The sequence below is a fragment of the Poecilia reticulata genome, chromosome 6, assembly GCF_904066995.2.
Source record: "Poecilia reticulata chromosome 6, P_reticulata-male-v2, whole genome shotgun sequence".
In the NCBI taxonomy this organism is placed as follows: domain Eukaryota; kingdom Metazoa; phylum Chordata; class Actinopteri; order Cyprinodontiformes; family Poeciliidae; genus Poecilia; species Poecilia reticulata.
In genome coordinates, this window is record NC_088835.1 from 13,627,490 (window position 1) to 13,641,215 (window position 13,726).

The 13,726-nt window shown below is 37.7% G+C and overlaps 1 protein-coding gene across 16 annotated transcripts in view; it reads left to right on the top strand.

Moving 5' to 3' along the window:
* Positions 1-13,726, top strand: part of ppfibp2b (PPFIA binding protein 2b) — a 66,893-nt gene that overhangs the window by 13,500 nt on the left and 39,667 nt on the right. For 14 of the 16 annotated variants that reach the window (XR_001776712.2, XM_017305377.2, XM_081607981.1 and 11 more), the window contains exons 2-3: positions 4,459-4,555; positions 8,370-8,578. Coding sequence is in view for 14 of the 16 variants with exons in the window: in XM_017305377.2 (XP_017160866.2) it covers positions 4,474-4,555; positions 8,370-8,578 (291 nt within the window). In the remaining 2 variants the exon portion in view is untranslated. Of the gene's footprint in view, positions 1-4,458; positions 4,556-8,369; positions 8,579-12,175; positions 12,846-13,726 lie in introns of those variants that run through there. The other 2 variants (XM_017305387.2, XM_081607983.1) reach the window with 2 other exon arrangements.

Genomic DNA, 13,726 nt, shown 5'->3' on the forward strand with positions numbered 1-13,726 from the left:
AGTCTTGTACAAAGAATAGATATCTTGCAAGCATAAAATTGTAAGTCCTATTCCAGCATTTTCATGTCTCATGCTTATGGGCAAAGCACTTGACCTCAAGTTGCTTACAAATCTGTACATCGGTGTGTGAATGTCTGTCTGTTTGTGAATTCGACTTGATGAATGTGGCTTTAGTGTAAAGGGCTTTTTTTACAGGTCTGTATGACTAGAAAAGCACTATGAATTCGGTCTTTTCACCATTTACCAATTTGGAGATCTTTTTAACACATTCGTTTTAAAGTTAGTTTCATATTGCACAATGGAGTTTTGTGCTTGTTAAGGTGTTCCCAAGGACCAATTTTAGGACCCATTTTGTTTATCTTGTATTTACTGCCTCTTGGTAAGATCTTCCAAAAATTTTATTTATCCTTTCATTACTTTGCAGATGACATCCAGATTTATTTGCCCCTTAGAATGCAACATGGTACAAATGATTCTCTTCAGCTGTTAAACTGTTTAGCTGAAGTTAAATTATGGATGGGAAAAAAACTCAAGTTCTATTATTTGGTCAAAAATTTCAGCCTACAAATCCAGATCAGATTCTTGGTTCCTTGGCTCGGTCTTGTCAGACCTCTGCTAGGAATCTAGATTTCATTTTTGACAGCTCTTTAAAGCTAGATAACAATTTAGTTCTGTCGTTAAATCGAGTTTCTACCACCTTCGGCGTTTAGCAAAAGTTAAATCTTACTTTTGTTTTAAGGACTTTGAAGGACTTATCCATGCCTTCATAACAACTCATCTGGATTACTGCAACTCTTTATATAGAGGGATGGATAAATCACAGATTCTGCGACTTCAAATGATCCAGAATGCAGCAGCATGGCTTCTTCCAGGAACCAGGAAGCATGACCATATAAGGTCAACTCTGGCATCTTTACACTGGCTGCCTGTCTTTTATCGAATAGATTTTAAGATTCTTTTGTTAATTTATAAAGTTTTAAATGGGTTAGCCCCCATTATCTTCGGGACCTTTTAAAATTCCGGTCTGTGTCCAGAACTTTACGATCAAATAATCAGTTATTACTGACAGTTCCTCGGACTCGACTTAAGAGGAAAGGAGATCGAGCTTTTTCTGTTGCTGCTCCTGTTTTATGGAATAACTTACCTTTCCAGATTAGATCTGTCCACAGCCTGGATCATTTTAAATGGCTTCTTAAAACTCATTTTTACTCTTTGGCATTTAATTGATTTATTGTTTTGTGCTCTGTTTTGTCATTTGTGTTGTCGTTCTTGTACAGCACTTTGGTGCAGGTCTATACCTGTTTTAAAGTGCTATATAAATAAATTTGACATTGACAAGGTAGAACAACATTATCAAACATAACGCACTTGAGTACATCAAACTGGACGTTATAGTGTTTTCTTTTTTGTTATGAGAAAATGTTTTCAGCCTAGAAATGCGAGACCATATTTTACTATGCTTGTTTAGGATAGTTAATAGTGATTCCAATCATAATGCACTGAAAAGGTTCACATTAGACCTCACTGTGGTTATTGTACCTGTAAATATATTTTAAAAAGAGAAAATACATCTATCAGGCGGAGTTTAAAAAAATCCACTGAGATTTAATCTACCATGTTCATATTTTAGCTTTTGTTCTTTCAAGGTTAGTTGTGGTAGAGTACTTTCATATGTTGTTCAAGTTTATGTCCACCAATGTTCTATATCTGGACTACCACGGGCCCCGGAGGTGAAAAGAGGAAGCGCTGGATTTACCTCTTTGTTTTCTGCTCTTTCATTGAAGGCCCGTAAATGGAACAGATCTCTTGATATGACCGCATTCAGACACCTTGCAGATGTTTGATGTTATCACATAGCATCTTTATGAATAATAATAACGATTAGATGTGCTGTGTTGTTTGTTGAGTACTTATATGTGCACTAGACTCCTGAACTAATGGATGCTTGTATTCATGCTCTAGGCATGCAGGGTACTGGTGTTGATTTCTGACAACATATGTGCTTGCCCTGCAGGTTCAGGGATTAGTGGCTCTTTGGTTAGCAGCTTATCCCACTTAAAGCAGCGTAGAGGGGGCGTCAGGTGTTTGCAAAGGGTGTCTAAGTGTTTGCGTGTGTGAGGAAGCTTCTGAACAGAGTTGCTGATTTGTCGTTCATTGTTGTCATGAACTGCACTGTCAGTACAAAAACATGTTTGACTTGCTTTCTTGGGTGGTTGTTGCAGAAAGAGTTGCAAATCCTGTTGGTTTCAAAATGACAATGAAACATTTTACGTCTACTAGAACAGGAACCTCGGGGCTGTTTAACTTCTGAAGTACTGGAAGCTGCGTGTAGCGCTACTGTAAACCGTAGAACACGTTTTGGATGTAGCACTGTGGTGGATGATGATGTAAGTTTATGTCATGTAAGAAAACTAGTTTTTCAGGTGGGTAATATTTATTAAAAAAAGATTACATTGTCATTGTTGGCTCATTTCCTTAGTAGTTGTTTTTGCTTGCTTTCTTTTTCTTTCAAATTCTAAAAAAACATAAACGCCCCACCAAAAGAGATAATGTCTTTACTGTGACAATAACTTGTATTTATTCCAACTGGAAGACATTTTGAGGTGCTTGGAGAGCTTTATATAATTTGACATAGACAATCCCAACAGTGAATAATGCATCCAAGAGCACAAGACAACACTAGATGCCTGGAGACTTATCACAGTCATGCTTTATGCTGTGCAGTTTTTGAGACACTGGTTGGGTTTGTTGCTCTTTGCAGTTTGTCCTGTCATCTCTGTGCTGGAACAGGACTGTAAATCCTGCATCAGCACCCTCCTGTTTGTGCAGTCTCACAAGAAAACTAATTTCCTGACTTCCTCATATACAGGCACATGCTGCAGAAACAAAGGCAACATTGTTGTGTTGATGGTCAACTGTTTTCACAGAGCTGTTAAACAGAGTCATTCTGTCATAACGTCTGAATGGTGCTGTCATTTTCGGTTTCAACAGACCTGATATTATGGAGGCATTTATTATAATAAATGATTGAATTACGAGGCTTGTCTTAAACGCATACGCTTGTCTGTGCAGCTAATGTTTGTGTGTTTGATTGACAAATCCTGACAGTAGCACAATATTGTAATTCTATAAAGTGTGTTTTATTTGGAGCATCATCCATCGTAATGGAATGAAAGTTGCTGCTAATTCAGATGAACATTAGTCCGCTATGTAGGGGGTTTATTCTCTTAAGGCATCCACAGATTACATCACCGCCCTTCCCCTCGATTTGCACGTAGTTGCCTATTTGTTAGTAAGTCGGCTTGACAGCATAACAGAGGGATGAGCGCCTTGAAGGAGTGATGACTGAAAAGGCATGAGTGGCAGACAGTGAGGGGATGGCAGAAAAGAGGATGGGAAGTTTGCAGAGCAAGAAAAAAAAAGTGTGGCAGAAGTTAGAGGGGAAACCAAATTCAGCGATAACAGGTGGAGAATATCTCCTACGTTAATAAATCCGTGGATAACTGATGATGTTGATGCTTTTGCTGCAGGTGTTATGTGGATTCAATGTTTTCGTGCAGTATTTGTATTTAATAAAATATTCAGTGTTAAACCAAAGAATCAGTATGGAGGTGTTTGATCAAATATAAGGGAAATTTGTAAAGAATGAATGAACTCTACTGACCTCTGTTGGTAAGTCATTAAAATTACACCATCATGAAAATTTGATTTTAACAAGCTGTTTCCGGTCATTTGAGTCTGTATTGAGGATGAGGGTAAGAGATTATACAGGCAAGATCAATCTAATGGTTCATTAGCGGGTGTCTTCTGCAACTGAAGTTATTCAACAATCAGAGTAGTGATTGAAACTGAAATTTTCTCTTGACCAGCCGAGAGAGGTAAACGGCAGGTCAATTATTGCTTCTTTACTCATTTTTCGCTGGTAAATAAATGCAGTAAAAGTGAAAACTCCTACTCTTTTCAGTCTGCAAACACATAAACTTGTGGCACATTTTTGTCTTTATGACATATTTTCATTATCTTTAATTATTGAAATGACATAAGAATTCTACAAATCTTTTATATTCCATAATTTAAAAAATCTGAATCAACAGGCCAGACAAAGGAAAGCAGAAATCAGTACCAGCTAGTAAAGCCTGATCAGCTGATCTATAACTGATAGATTTTGGATCCAGGTTATTTGCACACTCAGGTGCCCGTAGGGAGAATGTAGCACTTACTCTATTCTCAAAGATTCGCTTGCCAAAACCCCCAGAAAGTTGAGCTAAATAAATTCTTTATTGCATTGCTTTATAGCTTGTTGAAACTCTTACATCTCCAGTGCTGCCTTTTAATCTTGCTACATTTATCCTGAAGGTTATTTATTAATATAATTTTTTCATTTGAATATGCTCTACTTTTCAATAAAACATAAAGTCAGATGTTAAGTCCCTTTCCTTTGTTCTCTATTTACACCAGAGTATTTTAGGTCTGATGCTTCCTGCTGTCACAATGGAAACGGAGGCCAGTCACATGCTGGAAGCTGCGTTGGAGCAGATGGACGACATCATTGCAGGTAAGAAGCGGAGGCAGGAGAGGTTGTCTGTGTGATGAGGATGGTTAAAATGGTTAAATGTAGTCGGTGTTTTGAAAAAATGTCGGTGTAATGATGGAGACCGCTGTAGGAGTTGAGAGGAACATCTTGAGCCAGATTTTGCACATTTATACACAACAAATTAAAATTTTAAGCTAAAAAATAAATGTCTAATTATGTTTGAACTACTGTGTTCTATCATATTCACATTTACGTGAAGTTTTCCAGATTACACATCTACAATAATGTCATGATGATTGAGGTGGGCCAAAATGCAGGCTCAATCTTTCTGTCCATTTGAGAGCACACATTTTCAGTCCGAAAGCAAGATTTCTTGTCTTTTGCTCTCAAAACTTGAAATCCTTTTACTCAAAACTTCTGCTTGCTTTCACTTTTCTCCTCGCACTCAAAACTTGTCTCTGCTTGGATCTAATCTCCACTTGCAAACCTCTCTGCTTGCTTGCAAATCATTTTCTGCTCCCTTATGGATCAAAAAAGTACCGTTGCCTGGCAACCTCTCAGCCAATAGAATGAAAGTGTCATATTGTGTGCTATTGGGAATTTTTCTGCCATAATTCGAGAGCACACATTTTCAGTCTGAAAGCAGGATTTCATGTCTTTTGTTCTCAACACTTGTGTTGTGCTTACATTTTCAATTTGAAAGGAGGACTTGATGTCTGTCTTCACAAAACTTGAAATCCTTTTACTAATATCAATATCTATTTTGTGTGTGTTGTTCTGTGTCAATTAAGCCGCTTTTTCCCAACTTGTTTATAAAGAGACAAACATTTTTTATTAAATAGTTTTGACTTTGAGCCAAACTTGATGAAATTGTCAACAGACCTAAATTTCTGAAGTCGGCCAACATTTATCAGTCTACTTATTGAAAGATATTCTTTTGACATCAAAGTCTAGACGATAAACTTTAGCTTCCCTTTTCATCTCTTTTTGCTCATTTTATCTGGCTGCTGAATTTTCTCCGCTAATGCAGCAGAGTCTCTCTGCCTTATTGAAAAACACAGCTAGAAAGTAAACTTGTATAAGTAGGTTAATCAGTGGCAAAAGAGCGAGCAGCACAAATTCAAAGAGGCTCATTTATATGTGCATTTGTGTGTAAAAAAGAAAAAGAAAAGAAAAGGGGGTGTGTGTTTGCTGCAGCCCTCTCGGCCTTGACTAGTACAGATTTAACTAACAGAAGGGTAAATGTTTAATGTTATCCATCAACATGATGTGGGAAAACAGAAAGCATCTGTCCAGTAACACAGAGGGAGAGAAAGAGACAGATGGATATGTTCCAGATTAGATATATTAGAGATCAGAAACATGTAGCATAAGTATATACAAAACACAGGGCTTTTGTGGAATCAAGAAAAGTATTTTACAAGTCTTTAAGGATTGGAAGTGAAAAATAAAGCGTGGAAAAATATAGTTTATGTTGATGTATTTAGCTACATTTTTTCATTTTCTGTCTACCTGATGAATTTGCATCATATTTTCTGAGTAAATTTCCACAGATTTTGACAAATTTCTGCTCTAATTTTCCGCTTCAGTCTTTGTCCATTTTATTAACATTTAAATGGTTTTTGATATTAGCTACTATAACCATTAGGGTAAGTGGAATGCAGCAGTGTACATATAAGAGCTTTACTGATATTGAGTAAATCTCAAGACCCTCAGTTTTAAAATGCCTCGACAGCTTTGTGCTTATGCTCAGCTTTTATGACCCCTCTCTGCAGCTGAACGTTTCTTATTGACATCTTTTGGCTTTTCCAGTAAATACCTCTGACCTTTGCTTCTGTCTTTTTGACTAACAAGTATCACTGAAGGTTTTTGCTGGATGTGCTTAACATGTTAAAGAAGATTTAAGCTTCCACCAGCAACGTACTCTTCATTCCCAGCCGTGAAAGCTCAAGTGGGCTGCTGCAGGCTGAGGAGAGGCTAAAGTTTATGTGTTTGCAGCACTGAAGTGCAAAGCTCCATAGTAACTTTGCAGATGAAAATGGCTCAGTTTGTATTGATTTTATGTAAATGAGTATTTTTACAGAATTAATTCAGTTGTACAAACCTAAGTTACTCTAAGACCACATCAGTAAGGAACCAGAGAAACATTTAAACCATGGCATTCTTATCTCAGTTAAGGTCAGTGGTCAGGCTTTAACAATAACAAAGAGACAGATCAAAATTACATTCATGGGGGCTTCCACAAACTATAGAGGAGCAGCTGCAGATTTATTTAGGACCAATATTTAGAAGACTAAATACAGATGGAATAAAAGATTTAGAATAATTAAGTCATTCATGAGGTAATTACTGACCTTAATACACCAAAAGAGGACAACAGGATGAAAGATGCTTTTATTTTTAGAGGGTGATACAGTCAGCCTTATTACTGAGCTCCCTTTGCCATAGATATGATAAATGGCTTGCACTTGAATAGCGCTTTATCAAGTCTATATCAGTCATTCTCATGCAAACATTCACACATCTGTACAGCACCAATCATTTCTGAGCATACTTTAGTTATGAGGTGCAGATTATTTTTGTCTAGTTATCAGAAAGAACAAGGGGAAAAAAAAGGTTTTATCATAAATTTAGGTGATTATTGAGCACTTTTTCTGAATACTTGTATTGGGTGAGGTATTTCTTCTTCCTCACTACATGTGAAACATTTATGCATTTAGGCCAAGAAAATTGTCATCACACCATGCAATAAATAACGAGAGCTTCCACTAGCAGCACCTTAAATCTTTTAGCTTTATTTTAGACTAAAATGCTGGTTTTGTTTACAGTTCCTGCAGCTGCTCCAAAACCCATTGAACTCACTGAGTGCTCTGAGGCTCGCTATCCCAGCTCTGGCTGACCGCAAATAGAAACGCATTAAAAATCCCATTAGCGATAACATCAGCCAATCACTAACAAGGAAATTAGAGTCACTTATCAACAAAATTTAGATATGTTGGTCATATTACATTCCACAATGTTTTTTTTATCTGGTGGGAACATGATGTGAATGCACTCCACTTGTTGTTTGTTGGGTTAGAGTTGGGTTTGTGCTGGAGTTGGGACTTGAACAAGGCTCTTCGTGCAGAGCTTTCCCTGCTTTAATGGTGGTTACCTTTAAGGAATGTGAACCTAAATAAACAAAGAATCTAAACTACAGTGATCTGTTGTAAAATTGTAAGTTTTGTAAGTAAGTGAAGCTGTGTAGGTGTGCAAAGGGGTCTGCAGCACCCCATGGGGGATGTGTTTGACAGCAATACCTGCAAAGAAGCATTTACTGACTGCTGCTGAGCTTAACTTTTCTACCAGGTCTGACCTGCTGAATTGTGATTTTGTTTTCCAGCTTCGATTTTCTTTTGAGGATTATAATACACACAGATTATTTTGCAGTCAGGAGTGTGTTTTTATGAGAGGAGCGGGTCAGGAGGGGTTCAAGGATTGCCAATCTTTTCCATTATGACGTTCCTTGATTTAGACCATTCATTGTGCTGAGCCACCTTAAAACGTGGCTGTTTTATATAGCCACATTTACTTGACTGTATCCAGATGTGCTATTGTTGCCATCACAGTTTAAATATTAGTTACAGGGCAATAATCCAGGTGACACATGAACATTTAAGAATCTGCCGTCAAGATGGCTGGATCCGATTTAGTCATGCTTCCTGTTCTTTTAGCTTTACTTCAGTGTGTCGAATATATTTGAGATGTTAGCACAGATTTGCTTTTCCAATTCATTTTCCAATTTTATAACTTGTATTAATGAAATAGTGAGTGATCGTCCCTTCTCACCACTCAGGTTCAAGGGCAGCAGCGATGGAGTTTTCCAGTACCGTGTACGATCTGGGTTCTCCTGTCAGCGCCGGTCCGCTGCAGGTCGTCCAGTTAGCCGAGGAGCTCAAACTTGCTCTGGAGGTTCAGCCCAATCAGGAGGAGAGAGACAATCTCAGAGCTCAGCTGCCTCCAGAAACGGCACAGGCTCTCATCGATTGGCTGCAGACTGGAAGTGTAAGTACGGGATCTGAAATGACAAACACTCTCCATGTATTTGCTTCAACTTTTTTTTAAAGCAATTTCATAAAAGAAAACTTATATAAATATTGCTGGATTATAATCAGATGCTTAAACAACCCATAAAATGGCCTGCCTGACTAAATTGCGCTGTGCAAGGTGCTTGTAGAAAGAAAATATTTAAAAAGTGAGGTAAATGTTTACCCTGACATGCTGCTCCTCATTGTTTCTGTCACCCTAAAACACCTGGAGAACTGGAGAGTGTTTTATTACTAAACGTGCAAGTAGACTTAGAAAATGTTCTGGTATATTTTCCTTGGAGACCCCATTACAACTTAACTATTATTGACTTCCTGCACTACGTTCCCTCCCTCACACCGTCTGTCGGCCCTTTGTGGCCTCTCAGTCATTACAACTTCTCTGTTTACGTCAGCTTTTACCTCTCCTTCTCCCTCTTTTTCCCCTTCGCGCTCTCTATATAGTAGTGCAGAGTCTCCCCACTCCCTGAGACTATGCACATTTAGGCACCCACCCTCTCTTTTCTCATGCAAGTCTGTTTTGTAAATGTAAATGAGGTAGCTTTTTATTCAAGCAGTCAAGTCTCTGGCAGGAGGACTTGATTTCTTTGGACTGTTACTCTGAGGTAAGGTAAAACTGCTCCAAAAAGTTGAAAGTATTGTCCTGCAATGTTTGAAAGATGGTTGCCGGTTTTGTTTTTGGATATGTTTTTCAAGTGGGAAGTCTTAAGTATTGGTAAAAAAAATTAAAGGTTCTGACAGAGTTTTAATGCTTTTAGTAATCGGATTACTGGTATAGAGCTGGTTGTGCTGTCAGAAGCAGTTGGCTGCTGTTGCTGAACTTTGTCCTGCAGAGGTTGCTGTTTTCTGTGCAGAAAGCAAAGTTAATTTGTATGCAGAATAATGGAGATGGTTGCAGCTTTTGATTTTCAGCTTGTGCATTGTCTCAGCAGCAGATGTCTCCCATGTTGCTTTCACTCGCTGCTCATTCCGCCCTTATTCTTTCCTTCTTTGTTTTGGAAAGAAGGAAAGACGAGAGTTTCCTCTTGTCTTCTGCTTCCTGTTCCTGCTACTTTTTGCTGCCTATTTTCAGTGCACAAGTTCATTATTTTTGTGAATATTAATGCATTTTACATTACATTAATTGTCAATCGTGTGCAAAGAGAATGTTGTGCACAGTTGAGGGGATGATTGTAGAAAAGAGTAACTGGTTTTGAATTGTCTCATTTTTCAGAATTGAAAGCAATAATATTCAGTTCAACACATTACAATCTTATATTCTCAGCTCACTCCAGTTTTATACTTGTATACCTTAAGACTTATTCAAAACTGCTCAAATAGAGAAACATTAGAGTGATAGTTTGGTATAAAACTGTGTAAAAAAAACAACAACAAACTTGCAGTACCATAGGGCAAAATCAAATGCATAACATTTTAATTAAATATTTTAGTTATTTCACTGACAAAAAATATTTAGATAAATATGCCACGAACAATTTTGGCCACTGACAAAAATAACCAACTGCAGCTGGACACCAATACACCTTCACCAAGCTCAACTGCAAGGAGTCAATGGGCATTGTCTTCATACAGAAAGAGCTTAAATGGTATTGTCAACACTTTCTATACATTACCTATTTCAAATGAAAAGGTTCAGTTAAGATTTTCAAAATTGTTTCTATAAACTTTCTATTAAAGTTTATAGAAATAATGGTGTGTGATGGTTCAAGCAATACATTTGGTAGGCAGTTAATTTTTTTCCATAACTATCACAACAATTTTTCCTTGAAATGGACTGAGATACAACCTGGAAAATCCCCATGTCTTTGCTGAAACAAGAAAAGCTACTCGTGCAAATTTTTAAAACGGATGAATAAACGCCTGGCAGATCATAAGACGACTAAAACAGAAGCTTGGCTGCTCCTTCTTGTACTCTTCCTGTCTAACGTTTCCTTCTTCTTTTGCACCTCCCTGCTGACCTAAAAGGAGCAGGATCAAAGACGTTGGAGCTTCATAATTAGTCTTCAACCCTGGGGCTTCTCTCCTGGGGTACTTCACAGTGAAACTCATACATATACACAGGAAGGATTATCAGATGACTTGTGACTGCCACTCATTAGAGCGGACTCAAATGTTTGTCTTCAGATACGAGATATTAGGAAAGCGGATTCCCTGCCCAGAGATTAGTAATCACAAATAAAGTGTATTTTCTTGTTGACTTGTATGCATTGTTTCACATTAAACTGACTAAGCGTCCCCTCGTTCAGAATAGTATTAGGGGTAATGAATGTTATGTATGATATTCACCCATTTAAAGTATTGTTTTGGGTCTCAAATCTCCTCAGCATTTTGATCATCACCCTCAGGACCAAAGAACATGTTTGACTTTCATCGTTGGTAAAATAAGAATTGATACTTACTAATCTGATGATTCTGGGTTTCCATTGGAGCTGTTAAGTATCTATCATATGTATGTTAAGTATCTATCATAATTAAATATCAGCTATCCTAACCAATCCTGAACTCTTTGAAAAAGTAATTGACTCCTAAACTTGTAAATTGTTCTCCCACCTTGGCAGATACATCTGCCGTCTGGCATTTGTGATTGTGGCCTTGGAGATTTTTCATCACAGTAGAGGTATTTTGGTAGACTCGTCTTTACAGAATGGGTTAATTCAAGTTCGGGTTTTTGACATCAGCCGCTGTTTAGCCTTGTAGAAGGGAATTTGTTGGAATGATTTGGATCACTGTCCTGCAGCATAAACTTAAGTGTACTTGAGCGTAAGCTCATGAACCTATGACCAGAAATTAACCGTGATTCCATCAAGGTTCTTTTTATGCGCATTTTAAAGTATTGAAAAGGTTGAGGTTAATTCTAGCCTCCAGTGCGTCTGAAATTGTTTCATTTCAATGTTTATATGTAATTACTGGGATCACAGTGAGTAGTAGTTGTTGTTACTATGGGAGAAAAAATGGTATATATTCATCTGATTTGTAATGGCACAATGTGCATTCTCTCTTTAGCTTGTTGAATATTAATTTAACCAAATGAAAATGAAATTCAATTGAACGTTATCTTAATTTAAAAAAATGAGTAAAAAAAGATTGTCACAGGTATTTTTTATTGTGTCTGTGACAATAAAAAGTTTTATTTGTTGCTCCAACAACACAAATAAAACGACAAATTCAGCAAATGTATTAACTAACAATTTTAACTTAGTTCTGGAGAATAACTCATAAACCTACAACAAATAATTTTCTTCTGTTAAATATATTACAGTTCGATTGCAAAATGTATGCTACCAAAGATACATTTTCTACTTTGTTTTTCTATTGGATGAGCATAAATTATTTGTAATCTGCTGCTTTTTACCTGTGGTGCATTCATTCATTATCTGTACATGTTTTTTTTTTTTTTTTTTGGTCATCATGACATGTGGCTTATATTGTTATGATGAATATGTCTGCAAAATATACAGGATGTGGGACCCCAGGCTAATAGTTTTAAACAAAAAGGGAAAAAAATGATGAGATGCAGAGACGCACAGATTATGGCCGACACAGGAGAGTGCTTTGAAGTCTTCCTGTACGGTGACTACAGCTTGATTCAAAGGGGGAGAGAAACTTTGCATGTTTGTTTGTGCTCGTGAGTCTGTTGCTGCTTTGTTGGCTTTTCTGGCATCCGATGGGCCCAAACTCAAGAACAGATGACTGAGAGACTGGGGAAGAATCCTCCCACTAACCCCCTCCTCTCTGGACTCGGCCATTTGGCTGTCAGACGGACCTCGGTAGAAAGAGAGGAAAAAAACAAATAGGGTAAGCCACTCTAAAATGAAGAAAGAAAGGGGGACAGAGGAGGCAGTGTTGGTCCACAGGAAAAGAATGATTATTCTTTCAGAAACTTTGGAATGAAGAGTAGCTTCTAAGGAGAGAGGAAAGACGAGTAATATTGACGAGAGAAAGGAAGGACAGAATAAGGAGGAGGGGGTGAAGAAGAGGGGAGTTGTCCCTCTCAGGAGGCAGAGATCATAAAAGCCCTCCTCCTCCACAGCTGTGAACATCGCAACAGTACTCAAATGCTGTACAGCGGTCAGTGACTTCACTTTTACTTTTTTTTTACTTCGATGAATTGCACACACAAACTTAAAACGCGTGCAGAAACAGAAGAAAAAAAGTCAGGCCAGTGATGGGCTGGGAGCATGGATACTCCCATTGATTTCTACAGACACTTCTCTTGGCTCAAAAAGGTGAGGGATGCGTCCTTTTTCATGTTTGTGTTTTTCATGTCTGTCACGCACATTCCACGCAATTCATTTTGCAATCTGTGCATGCCCGGAAGGAGTTTTCCTATAGGCAACAAGGCAACAAACGGAAAAAGTACTGTTAAGAGGGAAAGTAGAAACTCTTCTGCAAGTTTGAGAGTTGTTGATCTAGTTAGGATGCATGTCTTTGTCCTGCTTGTATTGTGTGCTTTCCTGGCAACAGACTGCGTTCTGATGTAATTTCCCTTACAGTCCAAAAGCAGAGCTACATCTCGTAGTTGCGATGGATTTATGAAGACACTCTTCACATGAGTTTTTGTATCAGATTAGAAGCATTATTCGTCAGCTGATGGTTGTTGATGGTGCTGCGACTGATTCTGCAGGATTTAATCATAGGGAATGTGCCATGTGAGATTTTATCAGTGGTTAAAATATGTAATTGAATGTTCAACTGATATAAGTGTTTGTCCACAGTTTATGCCATGTGTTGTGCTGTCATGAGTTGTATAATCAGTCCTTTCTTGACATAACTCGGTGTGATAGTTTTTAACTATCCCTTATTTTGTTATTCCCTGCTTCAGGTTCAACAGATTGTCTTGTAATTTTTAAGAGGTGTTTTTAACATCTTTTTTTCAAAAATTTTTTTAACTTTTTTTTATTCTAGTCGTTTATCAGCCCTGTCATATTCCATTTTGTACCCACTCATTTAATTTTATTTATTTATTCAGGTTGGTCCCATTGAGAGATGCTTTTTAGTGTGACACCTGGCCAGAACTGCTGCAACACAGTTTAAGTACAAAAGGTCACACTGCAGAGTAGTAAATCATATTGTGCACAGATAATCTAGACTCCAGACATTTCAGCTG